This window comes from Sorghum bicolor, chromosome 6 (genome assembly GCF_000003195.3).
Source record: "Sorghum bicolor cultivar BTx623 chromosome 6, Sorghum_bicolor_NCBIv3, whole genome shotgun sequence".
In the NCBI taxonomy this organism is placed as follows: domain Eukaryota; kingdom Viridiplantae; phylum Streptophyta; class Magnoliopsida; order Poales; family Poaceae; genus Sorghum; species Sorghum bicolor.
Genome location: NC_012875.2, coordinates 12,192,835 through 12,210,796, shown reverse-complemented (window position 1 = coordinate 12,210,796; position 17,962 = coordinate 12,192,835). Strand labels below are relative to the sequence as shown.

The 17,962-nt window shown below is 42.0% G+C and overlaps 1 protein-coding gene across 1 annotated transcript; it reads right to left on the bottom strand.

The window, feature by feature from the left end:
- On the bottom strand, positions 14,149 to 14,941 carry LOC8085843 (E3 ubiquitin-protein ligase RHA2A). The gene has a single exon (XM_002446176.2). The coding sequence runs from the start codon at positions 14,784 to 14,786 to the stop codon at positions 14,439 to 14,441; it is 348 nt and encodes a 115-aa protein (XP_002446221.2). The 5' UTR covers positions 14,787 to 14,941; the 3' UTR covers positions 14,149 to 14,438.

Below are 17,962 nucleotides of genomic sequence, written 5' to 3'. Positions count from 1 at the left end.
CTTGCCTGTCACGTCAGCCACTTGAGATGTTCCAAGAGTTTTTACCATCAATTCTGGGGGCATCCCATAACCCCACCAGTTGGGAGGAACAGTCCCTGACATTGCCGATGCCAATAGATCTGTGGCAAGCTTGATTTGCCCGTCTAATGTTGATGGATTAGTTGTCATTGGTGTAGACTGTGCATTAGTGATCCCTAATGTGCTTGGAGGAGAAGTAACTTATGTACCCGCAATGGCTGTAGTAGCCGATGGAGCCGTGACCATTGATCACCCTGGCTGATGGTAGGCAGGACCTACATAAGATGGTGGTATTTGTCCTTCTTTAGAAGTTCTAGCCACAGCATTAAAAACCATGTTGGACACACCAGCTTGATTGATCAAGGAACGGTTAATAGCATTGTCAACCATGTCTTGAAGTTTACCAGGATTTGCTTCAATAGTGATTTGCCGAGGCATCGGCAATGCTTCCTTCTGGATTACCTCACCACTCCTGTTGATACCGAAGGATTTCAAGCATAGCTTCTTGTAGTCCTCCATGGCTTTTGCCATAGCTTTCTTCTACTCATCCCTGAGATTGGCTTCCGTCACGGGGATAACATTCTCCAAGTCGAAATCAGTGTTCGACATGTTGTTCTTGATCTTGAATCTGTCCCACTGGGTATGCCAAAAGATGTGTTGGTGCAAAAGCTGATCTGCAAACACAAAGGGCTAATACCCGATTCAAACGTTAAGGCGTGCCAGCCGATTTGACCTTACAATCGGCGAAGGTGGTAACTCGAAAACTTTGGTCTCGACAACAGCGATGCGCCTGGATGTCACGGCCAAGAGGTGCTCACGCGGAACTTGAGAACACGCCGAGTTTGACTCGACAAATTCCTAAGAACTCGTAGTAAAAAGGAAATATGACGAAGTCGCCGAAAAAGTAGATGCTGGAATATGTGTAAAAACTTGTATTTGATTGATTGATAGATTTTTCATTACATCGCCCTAGGGTCTACATTTATACCCTGTCCGAAGGGCAACAATCATACACGAGTAGGATTCAAATTCCAAATTAAACGAAACCCGTATACAAAACGAACTCTAATATCTAAGGAAAAACATTAAACTATCCTTCGTAACCGATCGGTACACTGCGACGAGCCAATCGGCAAACCCTACATCTTCCTCCACGACCATCGGCAGACCGCCTTTCACTGTCATCGGCAACCATCAGTTCTAGTTATCGGCATGATTCCGTTACTACTTCCTAGACTTAGTCATATTCAATCGTTCTCCCATCGGCACCAACCTCCATCGGCAACTCCCCTGTAGACTGGTCACCATCACCCCATCTACCGATCTACACTTTATTAACTCCAAGTGCGTATCCAAAGACACATGTCTGAAAACGGTGTCAACAGAATCTTTTATCCCTAATTAGTCTATGATTGGATAATATTTGCAACACAAATTAATTACACAGTCTATGATCGGATAATATTTGCAATATAAATTAATTACATAACATAAATCTGTCAATTTTTTGAACATCCTCTCGTTCTTTCTTAAAAGCTCGGTGCGGTGGCCAGAGAAAAAAGCTCTCGATGGCATAGTGGCCGGAGGAGCGCGTGGCAGGGGCGGCGGTGCTCGGGGGCCGGAGACAAGGCGGTGGCCGGCTGGAGAAGACGCGTGTACACACACATGGGGGACGTGGTATGATGGTCGGAGAAGACGGGGCCGCCAAGGAGCGCGTGGGGGCCAGAGAAGACGGGGCCGCCGAGGAGCTCGCAGCGTTGGCCGAAGATTGCCATAGTGCGCGGTGATGGCCGGAGAAGATCGAGGCGTGCAGCAATGGCGGCGGAGACGAGGGGACTTAAGCGTGTGAGAGGCTGATCTCGAGGGATGGGAAGACGAAAGCTTTATAGGATGGGGGCTTTAGTACCGGGCGGTGGCTGGCACCGGGATTAAAGAACCTTCAGTCCTGGCTGGTGATTACAGCCGGGACTAAAGGGTGGTCCCCTTTAGTCACGGGCCGATCCACCGGTCGGGACTAATGGTACCCCCACGCACGGGCTCTGGAAAATATCGGGGACCTTTAGTCCCGGGCCTTACCATGGCCTCGGACTAAAGGCCCAAAATTTTACAGAGCCCGCGAGTTACTAGTTTTAGGTTTTTTATTTTGTTTCTTTCTATTTAAAGGCCAAAACATTGTTAAATGTACAGAAAATTAAATACTTCACATAATTTCTTCAAAAAATAATATGTGTTTAATTTTGCTTTAATTTACTTAGTAAAAATTTGTAACTTAAAATATCTTTGTTTTTTTGAAAACATTAAACACAAATTTCCCTAATATTAAGTGTTTTGTTAATGCAATAATATATTGTTCAACTATAATTCAAATAATTGTTGGTTTCTAGCAGAAAATTTATCTTCACATCATTTGAACATTAATCTTTTATTTATAACCTAGAGGTCCACATAAATTTATTTTCACAACATTTGAACATTAATCCAATGCTTGACTTGGTCAAACTAGGTCAAACTAGGCAATAAAAGACCTCAAATGAAAAACTTTTGAATACAAAGGAGTTAGACCTCACCAAGCTCTACCTTTGATACGTAGTACATTTTTGCATTTGGAAAAGTTCCAGTAAACTCTAGTCACATGTTTTGAAAACCTAAGGCGTGACTTGGTCAAACTTAGTCAAACAAGGCACTAAATGACCTCAAATGAAAAAAATTTGAATGCAAGGTAGTTAGAGCTCATCAAGATACACATTCTATACAAAGGACATTTTTGCATTTCACTATTTGTAAACTCTAGTCACAAAGTCTTGAATCTCACATAGACTTTATGAAACTATATGCAGGACCTATGGATTTAGAACTGCACTTTCATAACGCTTTGTCAAATGCAAAAATATCATATGTATCAAATGTAGATCTTGATGAGTGGAACAAACTTTCTATTCATGACTTTACGAGTTGGGGACGCCTAGGGTCCCAAAAACGTGCGAGTAGCCATGAAAATTTGAAATTTCCAAATTTGAGTGGTCCAAACCCTCTTAGATGAAAAGTTAACCATTACACCAAATATGTATCTTGATAAGGTCGACAAACTTTGTATTCATGACTTCTGTAGCTGAGACCATCAACGGTCCGGTCAAAGTGTTTTTTCCGAAAAATCTAATGTTTGACTTGGTCAAACTAGGTCAAAATAGGTAATAAAAGACCTCAAATAAAAAACATTTGAAGACAAAGGAGTTAGACCTCACCAAGCTCTACCTTTGATACATAGTACATTTTTGCATTTGGAAAAGTTTCCGTAAACTCTAGTCCCATGTTTTGAAAACCCAAGGTGTTACTTGGTCAAACCTGGTCAAACAAGGCATTAAATGACCTCAAATGAAAAACTTTTGAATATAAGGTAGTTAGAGCTCATCAAGATACACATTCCATACATGGGACATTTTTGCATTAGAGAAAGTATTTGTAAACTCTAGTCACAAAGTCTTTAATCACATACAGACTTTCTGAAACTATATGCGGGACTTATGGATTTAGAACTGCACCTTCTTAATGCTTTGTCAAATGCAAAAATGTCCAATGTATCAAATTTAGATCTTGATGAGTGAACAAACTTGCTATTCATGACTTTTCGAGTGGGGGCCATATAGGGTCTCGAAAACGTGCGTGTAGCCATGAAAATTTGAAATTTCAGAATTTAAGTGGTCCAAACCCTCTTAGATGAAAAGTTGATGATTACACCAAATGTGTATCTTGATAAGGTGGACAAACTTTGTATTCATGACTTCTGTAGCTGAGACCATCTAGGGTCCGGTGAAAGTGTTTTTTCTGAAAAATCTGATGTTTGACTTGGTCAAACTAGGTCAAACTAGTCAATAAACGACCTCAAATAAAAAACTTTTGAATACAAAGGAGTTAGACCTCACCAAGCTCTACCTTTGATACATAGTACATTTTTGCATTTGGAAAAGTTCCAGTAAACTCTAGTCACATGTTTTGAAAACCCAAGGTGTGACTTGGTCAAACCTGGTCAAACAAGGCACTAAATGACCTCAAATGAAAAACTTTTGAATACAAGGTAGTTATAGGTTATCAAGATACACATTCCATACATGGGACATTTTTGCATTTGAATTTGTAAACTCTAGTCACAAAGTCTTGAATCACATATAGACTTTCTGAAACTATATGCGGGAACTATGGATTTAGAACTGCACCTTCGTAACGCTTTGTCAAATGCAAAAATGTCCTATGTATCAAATGTAGATCTTGATGAGTGGAACAAACTTGCTATTCATGACTTTTCGAGTTGGAGCCGTCTAGGGTCTCGAAAACATGTGCGTAGCCATAAAATTTTGAAATTTCAAAATTTGAGTGGTCCAAACCCTGTGAGATCAAAAGTTGACCATTACACCAATTGTGTATCTCGATAAGGTGGACAAACTTTGTATTCATGACTTCTGTAGCTGAGACCATATATGGTCCGATCAAAGTGTTTGTTCTAAAAAATCCATTGTTTGACTTGGTCAAACTAGGTCAAACTAGGCAATAAAAGACCTAAAATAAAAAAAAATTGAATACAAAGGAGTTAGACCTCACCAAACTCTACCTTTGATACATAGTATATTTTTGTATTTGGAAAAGTTTTGGTAAACTCTAGTCATATGTTTTGAAAATCCAAGGCTTGACTTGGTTAAACCTGGTAAAACAAGGCACTAAATGACCTCAAATGAAAAACTTTTGAATACAAGGTAGTTAGAGCTCATCAAGATACACATTCCATACATAGGACACTTTTGCATTTGAGAAAGTGTTTGTAAACTCTAGTCACAAAGCCTTGGATCACACATAGACTCAATTAATTAATTATTACATAATATCTTTACAACTCACTATTATCCGGGCACAACAGTGAACTTATTCTTGACATATGACCCTTGGTTATGATCATCCTTTAACCATGGAGTGTTGTTGATAGTCTTTTAACTATGATTTTTGACCACTAAAACCATCAATAAAGGTTAAGTTTTGGGGATAACATCAAGCAACTAAGTAGTGACATAGGTACAATTCACTTGGTTCCACATGTACATGTCATTATTTGGATGTAGGTGGAAACAGCCACTAATCAAGCCTGATCAAGATCAAATGAAGCAAAGATGATCATGAACCAAAACCACCATATATCAACAAAACATTGAAGATGACAAGTGGGGACAACATGTGGAGCAAGGTGGTGGGCCAACCCCCCAAAGTGTAGGTCGACCAACCTACACTTGGTGGGACCCCACCTAGCCCATAATCCCACCAACATCAGCATCTTCTAGAAGGTTGGTGGGGCCCACATGGAAGCAAAGGGTCGATCGACCGACCTGGGATGTGGGCCCACCTTGAGTCAGTTCACTCCCACCGACATCCCCATGATGAACGTGTGATGGAAATTCCCAACCATTGATCATATGGTGGTTTCAAGGTCGGTTTGATCCAACGGTGGAGAAGAAGGAGCACGCGGATTGCTGACGTGGCGCTGGAGTAGCCCTACTCCATATCCCCTATAAATACCCCTTAGAGAGCATAGTTAGGCATGATGTACCTTAGGAAGAGCTACTCTTATCTAAGTGTGAGAATAGAGGGAAGAAAGTGAGGAATTCCCCGAGGACGAGTCCCGGCTTGTCAGGAGTCTTCTTCGAGGAGCACCTCAGCGGATGCTTGTCTTCTAGTAAGTCTTCCTTCTAGTTGCCTTTCATCTAAGTACTTCCAGTATTTACTTTCTATCTTAGTTTATTTTAAGTATACAACCGGCCTACTGGCACATTGCTTTTCCTAGTGTGAAGTGCTCGAAACCTTAGCTGGGTTTAAACTAGTAGAATTAGTGTAGATGTGGTGTCTAGACTAAGCCTGCCCTTGTGGACTTTTTGTCGCACCTGAAGAACGCCAGCAGCGAAGCGTGACAGGCCTCTACTGGACATTAGGAGTTCTCTTCAGTGTGTTGTTAGGCAAGTTGCAAATAGTAGTTGGCCTGCATGGTAGCAGCCTAGGAAAGTGTTTCACCACACCCTTTTCACCTATCGGCCACAGTAGGAAGGGAGTTAACTCTCGTTATACTTAGGATAGCTTAGCCAGAAGTCAAATACTAGAAATACCTCTCCACCCAATCCTAAGCCCTTTGATCATCATCTGACGACTCATTTAGTCTAGTTATTCCACTTTTCATTCCCTGTGGAAAATACGATACCTGGAATACTCCTGGTGAAGTGCTACATTGACCACCATCCGCTTGCGGTAAAACCGTTTGCCACTTGTGGTGTAACACAAGCATTTCTAGTGCCGTGCAAAGGACTAACAATCCTAGGTAGTGACGCTAAGAAGAGTCAACAAGTGTCCTCATTGTTTCACAAAATGCTTGGATCTTTGTTCACTTTGAATGGCGGAATTCAGTCATCCCTTTCATAATCACCTGTCATGTCTGACTTGTCCTCAATTCCGACAATGTTTCTTTTCATGGAAAGAACTATATGGCGCTTTGGCTCATGATTGGCTTTCAAGTTGTCATCATTTTTCCCTCCCTTTGGTTTTGTAGACATGTCTTTCACCTAGGACACCTAACTCACATCCACAGCAAGGACAAATGGTTCATCTTTGTACCCAACATTGTTAAGGTCCACGGTTGTCATTCCATACTCCTTGTCGACTCTTACCCCACCTTCGGTCATCTTCACCCATTTACACTAGAACAAAGGAACTTTAAAAATTGCTGCATAGTCTAGTTCCCATATGTCATGTATTTGGCCATAGTATGTTTGTTTGTTCCCATTTGGATCTGTGGCATATACTCTCGTACACCACTATTTTGGTTGGTGTTCCTGTTATCCAGGGCTTATGTGTCAAATGCATTCCCATTGATCTCGTACCCTTTGTACATACTGATATGCCATGATGGTTGCCTGGCCAACAAATAAAGCTGCTCATCTATGTTTTCATCACCCCGACATTCTTTACGCAACCATTCACCGAAGGTTTCCATGTGATGACACCTAATCTAAGCTTCATTCTTCCCAAGCCACTCAGATCGAATGAAATCCTTATGTACCTCAATATACAGATCCACCAGCGAGGAGTTCTACAAAACTATGTAGTGTACTTTATTGAAGTAATCGCTCTCTGTACCGATATATGTTTTCTTCCCTAGTGTCCCCTGGCCACTGAGTCTACCCTCATGTCATGATTCAGGAACACCAATCGGGTCAATGTCTGGAATAAAGTCAACACAGAACTCTATAACCTCCTCTACGCCATAGCCCTGGGCAATGCTTCTCTCTTGGTCGAGAGCGGCTGTGAACATATTTCTTCAGAACATCCATGAACCTCTCAAAGGGGAACATGGTGTGTAGGAACACAGGACCAAAAATTATAATCTCCTTGACCAGGTGAACTAGAAGGTGTGTCATAATATCAAAGAAGGATGGAGGGAACACCAACTAAAAGCTGATGAGACATTGAACGGCATCATTCTACAGAGTAGCGAGTTCATCTAGATTGATTACCTTTTGAGAAATTTGCATTGAGAAATGCACATAACTTCACGGTGGCTAGACGTACATGCGGAGGTAGAATTCCTCTTAGAGCAACAGGAAGCAGTTGCATCATAAGCACGTGGCAGTCATGGGACTTCAAGATTAGGAACTTTTTCTCTTGCACATTAATTATTCTCTTTATATTGGAGGAGAATCCAGATGGGACCTTTGATGCTGTTCAGGCATTCAAACATGCTTTCATTCACTTCTTTGCTCAGAGTATAGCTACCAGGGCTTAAGTACTGGTGCCCGTCATTTGTCTTCTCCGGATGCAGGTTGACTTGTTCTTTCATTTCCTGCAAGTCCTATCATGCTTCAACTGAATCCTAAGGTTTCCCATAGACACCCATGAATCCGAGAAGATTCACACAGAGATTGTTCATCAGGTGCATCACATCGATCGTGTGGTGGACCTCTAGGATATGCTAGTAGGGTAGCTCCCAAAATATGGACTTCTTCTTCCACATGAGTGCATGTCCTTGAGCGTCTTTGGGAACAGGTTTGCTACCCCATCCCTTACCAAAAACTAAATTCATAACTTTCACCATTTTGAGTATATCATCCCTGGTTCGGTTATGAGGCTTAGTCCGGTGGTCTGCCTTGCCTTTAAAATGTTTGCCATTCTTTCATACTGGGTGGCCCATAGGAAGAAATCGATGGTGGCTAATGTACACGACCTTTCCACATTTTTTCAAAAATATACTATCAAGGTCCTTGAAACAGTGTGTGAATGCATTGTATCCCTTGTTTGTCTGGCCTGAAAGATTACTTAGAGCAGGCCAGTCATTAATTGTGATGAACAACAATGCTCGCAGGTCAAAGTGTTACTGTTTTGTACTCGTCCCACACACGTACACCTGGCTTGCACCATAGAAGAAGAAGTTCCTCAACTAATGGCCTCAGGTAGACATCGATGTCGGTGCTAGGTTGCTTCAGCCCTTAGATGAGCACAGGCATCATAATGAACTTCTGCTTCATGCATAACCATGGAGGAAGGTTGTAGATGCAGAGAGTGACTGGCCATGTGCTCTGACTGCTGCTCTGCTCCCCGAAAGGATTAAAACCATCCGTACTTAAAGCGAACCTCAAGTTTCTAGCCTCATCTGCAAACTCTGGGAATTCTCTATCTATCGCTCTCCACTAGGATCCATCAGCAGGGTGCCTGAGCATATTGTCTACCTTACGGTCTTCTTTATGCCACCACAACAACTTTGCATTGTCTTTATTTCTAAACAAACGTTTCAAGCGTGGTATTATAGGAGCATACCTCATAACCTTGGCAGGGATTTTCTTCTGGCTGAGACGTTCTTCACCTTCTACGTCGCCAGGATCATCTCGCCTGATCTTATACCACGATGCTTTGCATACTGGGCATGCATCCAAATTCTCATATTCCTCACCAGGGTACAGGATGCAGTCATTAGGACATGCGTGTAACTTCAATATTTCTAATCCCAAAGGGTAGACAACCTGCTTTGCTTCATACGTAGTGGTGGGTAATTTGTTTGTCCTCGGAAGCATCTTTTTCATGATCTTCAATAACTGCCCAAATGACTTGTCAGATGCACCATTCTTTGCCTTCCATTGAAGTAGTTCAAGTGTTGTAGCCAGCTTTTTTGCCCATCTTTAGCGGTCGGATATAGCAATTTCCCGTGATCCTCTAGCATGCGCTCAAACTTGGCCTTCTCCTTCTCACTTTCACAATCTCTTTGTGCACCGCGAATGGCATCACCAAGAGCATCAGCATCAACTGCCGCATCCTCTTCATCATCTCCCCTCATTGCATCATCACCGAAGGCACCGTACTAAGCAATAATATTGGCATGGTCCAATTCTTCTTTATCTTCTTCACCGTCATCCATTAGAACCTCCCTTTCTCCGTGCTTCGTCCAACAAATATAGTTTGGTACAAAACCCAACTCTATCAAATGCGTATGAAGAGTCCTTGAGCATGAATATTCCTTCAAATTCTTACAAACAGCGCATGAGCAGCACATGAAAGCATCCTACTTGTTTGTCTCAGCCACACCTAAGAAATAGTGCAAGCCAGCATTGAACTCTTTGGAGCGGCGATCAACATTATACATCCAATTGCGTGACGACATCTGCATTAAATATTACAACCATGCACTTAGTTCTTCATGTTATTGCACAACACGCATGACATCACATGATTGATTAATTCAAGCAACCCTTACTACAACAAAGACAACCGCAGCTAGCAATAAAAAAACTAGAACTAAACTGCACTTAAGCAACATAATTAGCTATTGTCCTATCCCAACTAAACAGACAACTGCACATCCGCTGGTAGGGTGGTGGGCTTCTTCTGTTGGCTCAATGCATCATCACATTCGGCCGCAACATCCTATGTAACAGAATTTCACACATGGTGAACGTACTCTTCCTCCCAGTACCAACCTTACATCCGCCGGTGCCCTTCCACTACAATTAGAACAAAGAATAAGGAATTTAAATAACATCATCAAGCAAAACTAGAACAAATTAACCATATTAATCAAATGTGGGGAAATAATAACCCACCTCACGGTCCGGACACATATAGAATACCCTCTTTTTTCACTCGGTACTCCTTCACAAACTTCTGCTTACACTCGCCACAAGCAATGAGAGGAAGATCCGGCCGCAGACACTTTGGATCCCGGTGATGAGAGACTGAGGACCCGGTCACGGTTGCCATCTACTATATCCATACTCATTTATTTAAACTATGCATGATTTTATTTTAATTTTTGTCTATTCTCTATTATAAACATAATATTTTCTAAAGAAAAGTAATTAAAAAGACACTAATAAAAAAATTCTATACTTCTCTTGTTTTAAACATGAAAAATATAATGGATACTATCTACACTACAAGAATCTTGTGATCTTTTGACTTTCTATTTATGTCATTACATATGAAAATAATGTCATAACATAAGAGTTGTGACAATTAGTTGACAAAAAACTATATGTCAAAAAATCACTGTCGTAAATGGATCATGTGACATCTATATATTTTTTGTCATAAGGTATGACATTGGTTATTTGTCATAATATCTGAGACCTCGCCACATGGCAAATTGCCACATAAGATGAAAAGCTGACATGGCGATGACATGGCACAGAAAAATAAATGTCATAAAATCAATTTTGGCCTGTTGAAGCCCATATAGCAACCAGGCACTTCATGGGCCACACAAACTCTTTTCATGGGCTGAAATTGTTAAGTTCATTATTTTTTTCTTTTTTCAAGCCCATATCCATTTTGTTAAATGCAGTCCATTCAATTTTTTAGCACTACAATTTCAGCCCATCTATTTTTGCAGCTCACTAAATTCAGGCTTTTAATTTTTTTACCTACGTAAGCCCACAAAATTCATCCCGGCTCATACAAATCACAATATAGCTCATACATCATAGAATTTAGCCCATCACAGAAATCATCCCATACATCACACAATATTATGTCCAAATCATCGGTCTTACAATTCAAAATTTTCTCAGTGAACGGGTCAGCACGTTTGCTGAAGAACTGGCCGCGTCTTGGCTCGTACCCGGGTTGGACGGGTCGCCGAGGTCGGGAGGCGCGGGACCGTAGGGCCACGCACTGCTGCCGACCGAGCGCCGCGGTCAGCGAGCAGCGTGAGAGCCAGCAGCAGAGCCCTCGGGTGCGGGCGTCACCACGCTCGCTGCTGCGCCATGCGCCTCTCGCTGCGACCGCGCGTGACGGAGCCGCTCGCTTGAACAGCGCACCACGTCCGCAGAAGGGGCCCGTCGTGCCCCACGCAGGCCGCCACGCGTGGGCCGACGCCGTGCCGCCCCGCCGCTGCGTCACATGCGCACGCTGGCCGCAATGTGCCGAGCTCCGGCGGCTCGCGACAGGCGCCGAGCTCTCTCTCTATGTAAACAGACGGCTGAGAAATGGGAGAGAAAAGTGAGACTAAGGATAGAAATTTAGGGTTTCACCCCTATTTATATGGGAATTTTTTGTCTCGATGAATCGTGACCATCGATTTTGTTTGGACGGATAAGATGAGCCTGTGCTAGGGTTTGCTCCTTGGTGGGCCGGCTTTTGGGCTCTGAGGGGAGTTGGGCAGGCCTCCCAAGCCAGCAGGCTGCGCGCGCAAATTTATTTTCTTTTGTTTTTTCCATCAACATTTTATATGTTAAGTAATTTTATGATTAGTTTAATTTTGTTATATGTTTATTTTTTACATATATTTGTTTACTGAAAATTATTTAAGATCCACCTGTACTTTTAAGATGGTCTCTAATTAAATGGAATCAACCGGAAATTTAATTGGAGATTTAAGTTCATAATTAATTCTGACCAACATTGATTTAATTTCATGCTTTTAAGTTACATCTTTTACTAAGACATCTTTTCTGTACAGTATTGACTAAGACGTTATTTTTTATGGAATGGCACAGGCGCGTGGCCCAAATTAAAAGCAACACAAATTAGGCTGAGAAAAAATAGAGAAAAAAGAAAAAAAAAACTACCCATCTGAAAATTAGACATGTCAACATGGACAAGAGTATTTTAAAATTTTCCAAAAATATTTTTTTGACACCCAACCTATGTCAATATTTTTTACATTTATAAATTAGGCCTCATGACATAGTGACTATTGTCGTAGTATGCAATTAGAATAGTTTTATGACATTTATTATGACATCCAGCTTTATTATGTCACTTAGGTCAAAATGCCTATTACAGAATGTCATAATGTGATGCTATAATGACATCACAGTCTATTGTCATATTAAATATGTCAAAAATTCATGCATTTCTTGTAGTGCTAGTAATGAAAAAATATCAAGTCAATTTGATGAACTCTATACTCAAAATCTTTATACATGCTCAAACTAACAAGTCTAGCTAACAAGTCAATTTGATGAACCCTATTAATTAAATTCCTTTCATGATCTCAATTATATATAGAAGAAAGATTAATAAAGACACTATAATTCTTTAATTTATAGCAAACCATGAAATATTATATATATATGGTTACTAATTTAAGCTATGAATTCAAACTAACAAGTAAATTTTAGCTCAAAGTGGTGGAGAAATCACAAGGACAAAAACAACATTAAAATGATATGGGAGGATGAAGCTAGTTACCTCTAAACACGAAGAGTCGATGACGAGTCGAAGAAGATCACCATTGGGCGCTGTCGATGTCTATTCAAACTATAACAGTTGATTTTGAGCTTAAAATGGAGGATAAATCATAAAAACAAAAAATAAGAGATGATGAAGTTAGTTACCCCTAGACCTGAGGAAACGATAATGACGTCGAAGAAGATCATAATGGGTGTCGGAGATGAAGAACAAACAAGAACAAGCAAGAACAAGCAATGGCAAAAGCAAAAGCAAGAACAAGCAAGAACAGCTCATTGAAATTTGAATAGGCTCGGTCTTGGCCAGGGAAGGGATTTATAGCGTGGGCTTTTATTCCCGAGCCGAAAAAAGAGTAGGGACTAAAAGAGGTCTCTTTAGTCCTGGGGCAAGCCAACAACAGGGCTAAATCTTTAGTCCCGGCTGGTGGCTTGCCTCGGGACTAAAGGGACCCCTTTAGTCCCGGCCCGTAACACGAGCCAGGAATGAAGGGTCCCTGCCCCGACAACCCTGACACGTAGCCGTTGGGTAGGACCCTTTAGTTCCGGCGCGTTTTACGAGCGAGGACTAAAAGTCTTTTTAACCTCAGGGCGGAAAAAGCCGAGACAATTGTAGATTTCGGGCATCGTCCGAAGCCCTGTTCTGTAGTAGTGCTTATTGCAATGCAAGGACATGTTTGTTAGTAGATATAACTAGGTGAATTCCCTGCGCATTGCCGCGGGTATGAAGGAGGAACATAATATTGTCTTATTGTAGTCTATCGAGTCAAATATATATAGCTTGGTTTTCGAAGAGGAATAGAGGAAGTCACAGTAGAGAATAGTGCTAGCAGTATGCGTGCATGGACATGTGTAGGTAACTGCATCCTCTACTAAAACCATTTGTGAGGTGGCACTTATCTGCATGCGGTAGCAGGAGGAGTGGATAATGATGTGGCGCAAGAAAGTGCAAGATAATTACCTTAGGTTTGTCTTTATAGGATACTTGGAGCATACCCCGTGTGTTTCTGCGGGAATTACGGATTAGTAGATTTTATAGTATTGATGATGTGGACTATATTTATTTATCTTGTTGACGTGGACATTACAGTTGTCATGTGTGCTATTGGATTTTAATTGTATATGTGGTAGTGCATTGCATGTTGAGATAAATAGTTATTGAGGTTTTACTACAATGAGACAATATAGTTAGTGGGGTTTAACATTATAAATCTAGTTAGTGGTGTTTAAGATTATAAGAGTTAGTGGCGTTTAAGATTATAAGAGTTATAGATTATATAGCTAGTATTCTTTTTGAAACAAAATATAATTGTAGTATTGCACTTAATAACATATATTTAGTTCTACTAATTCATTTCTTTCATATTAAACTGAACAACAACTAAAAATAAAAAGTACCCAAAAGTACAAACGCTATTTTTTTTCGAATCAGTGAACACTCGTGCAACAAACTACATTTATGCTAACATTTGTACACACAAACAACACCATATATAGTACAATAAATGCCGACAACATTTTCTCGGACTTCTTATTTGCAGTAATCAGCTCCAAGTGCAAAAGTTCGAATAAAATTCATCCAACAAGATGCTACAATACACACATTTTCTAAAAACTGTTCTAAAGATCGATAAGTATAACATAGGTACGTACATGTGTTGAAATATATAAAAGAATACACACCAAGCATTCGATCGAGCGAACAAAAGAGGGGATTTGGCATCAGAAACCGGGGACGAGCACGGTGGAGAACCAGATCACCAGGTCGTCGGCGAGTGCCTGTGCTTCACGGCTGGTGTGCTTCGCCGCCACCGGCTGCTTGTTCCCATCGGTCACATAAACTCGGCAGAGCGGACAGGTCCGCTTGCAGGACAAGAGCCATCGGTCGACGCAGTCCCGGTGGAAAACATGCCGACATGGCAGACGCCGGGTAGCCTCGGCGAGCCGAATCTTTGACAGGCAGACGCGGCACTCATCCGCTGGGCAACCGCCGTCATCGCCGGCCTGTGTTGCCTCCGATCTTGCCTTGATGCACATAACCTTGGAAATGTAGGTTAACAGGTCGCTCATGGTTGGTATAGCGCCTAGCTACTAGCGCTAAGTGTGGGCGCTGAGTATATGTGGAATGGGTTGTCGATCAGGGGTGTTGTTCCGTGGTCAGGGATCACAATATTTCTTTGTTGGTAAGACTAAGAGGAGTGGTTGCTAATCTTGGTGTGGGTTGAGAGATCCACATTGGTAGCTGGTGCACCTACACTGCAATGTTTCTTTTCTTTTCCCCAAAGCAAGGATAAAGCAGGTGATGCACACAAAGGCTGACGTTCACTGCAGCATGTCGTGTTAAGCTAGCAAAAAAGTAGATGGAAGAGCATTACCTAATACTGATAGCTCATTTTATGTTGTGTGCAGAACATTATGGTTTTCCTCTCACTGCAGTCCTGTAGAAAACGAGACCTTTCTGAACACGAATGTTTGGTGGAACCTCTAGCCTGCAATTGATGCACATCATCTCATTTCTTCCACCGTCAGATTTTGATCAAGCCATCCAAATGCAGACACTGCATCGAGCCTTTCTACAGGCTCCTAGCGCAGTAGCGCGTGGCCAGGGGCATCGGCAGCACGGTGTGCCCGTAGCTAGCTGAAGGAGAGAGAGGGTCGTGTGGGGACTGGGGGCGTGCTCACCAACCATCGGCCCAAGACAAATGATGGGTGACGACGGCAGCGGGAGTTCGAGCAGAGGACGACGAGATTGTGGCACGCGTGGGTGATGACATCCGGCGCTAAATCTACAATTGCCGTGGTCGAAAAAGATGTACAGCGTCTACGTCTCGATGAACCGGACGGCGGCATTCTCTGACAACGGCTTCGCTCGTCCTCGACGAGCGTCAGTTTGGGGAACAAAGGCTGACGCGCGGTCCCGGTGCCGGTGGTAGACAGGCAAGGGAGAGAGGCGGCCAGGCAGCTGCCTTTTTTTTTGGCCATTGAGCCGTGGCCCAACAAAAGGGAGGTGCGGAGCGTGAGTGCCTGGCTGGCCGGAGAAAAGGTAGCACGGCTTATGGTGGTGTGGCCTGCACGCCAGTTACTGGACCGTCCAACTGAAGGAGGAGGCTGGGAGCGCGGCTGGTGCTGGGCTGATGCATCTGGGCCGAGGCCGAAGAGAAGGAATGGGAGGCACCGGTGACGAGGAAAAAAAAAAGGAAGGGAGGGCAAAGAAACGGATGGGCAAAATATAGACCTGGCCGAAAAAGAAAGGAGAGATAAAAATAAAAAAATATTTTCTACACAAGGTTTTACTTTTTTAAATGAGTATAAGTAAAAGCCGATTTATCCTAAACTAGTCGCAGAATTGGAAAGACTATCCACATAATGTATATACTTAACTTTTAAAACCAGATAAAGTGCCCCCCTCGACATTTTCAAAGTGGTTTTCTAGGTGGTTTTGCTGTTGTGGCGGTGGTTTAAAATTTCCCAAACTTTAATAAGCTAATTTTTAAAGTGGACATTTAATCTATATTTAAAACATATCACACTTGAACTCTATCTTTAGATTATCCTTTTAAAATTATTTTAAATCAAATTTTGATAGTCAAAACATAGTATTTTGAAATCTTTTTAATATTAAATTTTGGACATATTATGAGTTTAACTTCATAATATATTTTAAGCAATTTAAATAAAATTTAAGAAAAAGCCTTTTTAACTAGGCCATCTTGATTTAAAATGAGGTGAGATTACAAAAATTTGTAAAGGAATAGAAACCAAGGTGAAGTTCGCGGATCAGCCTCCACCGACTTTGCCGCCCAGAAGGGCAAGGGCGCCCGCCCCACTATCTCCACCAATCGGGGTGAAGTTCGCGGATCAGCCTCCACCGACTTTGAGGATTAATCTTAAGCGCAATTTAAGTAAGTTTGATCCAATGGTTGTGGTGATTCCTAGGAGGCTATAAATAAAGGGGTGCCCCCCTTGAGATGTAACTCTGAAACCCTAATTCATATTTTCCAGATAGAGTTAGACAGAGAGGGCTCCCTCGAGTGGATCTATCTCTTTAGGGTGATAGCAACAAGAGAGATTGAGAGGGTATAGGGTGAAGATAGCAGTTGAGGAAGCCCGGCCTGTCGGTGCCTTCTTCTTCGTATCTTCAGGATCAAGTCTCCTAACCCGAGGCTTGGTTCTATAATCATTCGGCAATTCAACTTCTAATACTAGTAAGTTAATGTTCTTATTGTTTTTTGGTTTATGAGTTTACTTTATTCGCTTGCGCTTGGGAATAGAGTAATCGTTCATAGTTTAGGCGTGGTGCTTGGGCTAGGAACAATCGTAGATACTCCCTATCTGGCCGGACTTGTGGTAGCCTTTTGGGGGGTGGAAGTGACAATCCTCTCGGGTCTCAGTAATCCATGTCCCGTCAGGAGGTAAGGTAGGATATATGGTACTATGGTTAAGCACTCTCTGATGTGTCTCTTTTCTCTAGTTACTCCCCTTAGAATAATATGTACACAGCTTACCATAGGTTAGATGAGTGACGAAGGAGTTCTCTCTATATCGCTCATATCTCACTATCTTGTCTTGCAGCCCGTGGGTAGTAGTTAAGACCAAGGTTAGTCTTTTGCACGCTTTCTCCCAGTGGTAAAAATATAAATACGATACTCTGGACTTATCTCCCAGATGAAGTGCTCACCGATATCCGTGCGCTTGCGGATTATTTCTGTAGATTCTTTCGTGTGCGTAACTAATATCAACAGTGTTGCTCTTAGGGCTCTTGTGGTCATTGTGGATATAGATGGTGGCACTAAGGACACAGACCGGGCAGGGAACATAAATTTCTAATATATAGGAAAAGAGCGTCGTGGCTGGTTAACATCTTAGCTTGACAGTGACAACCTATATCACTGCGAGGTAAGCGATTCAAGTGGGAGTAATGCACTTAGATCACTGCCAAGTTTTGTTTTGATCTAGCATTGATATATGGTCCAAGCCTTTATTTCTCTTAATTTGTACTTGGTTTGATCGATGCTCAGCCCATTCATTCCCAATCTGCCATCCTTGTCTCCCTTGTCGCAACTAGTTTTAAGGGAGGTGTCCACGCCATATAGATGGCATCCCCATCCTGGTCCTTAGCCTCACATCGAGTTCATCAGTGACTAAGGCCGGAGCTCATTACGTGGAACATGTTTAAGCAGCACATTGTGTTGGAGTTCATATGAAGAAAGAAGGCCGCAACTATGACCACATCATCTACAAGTGTT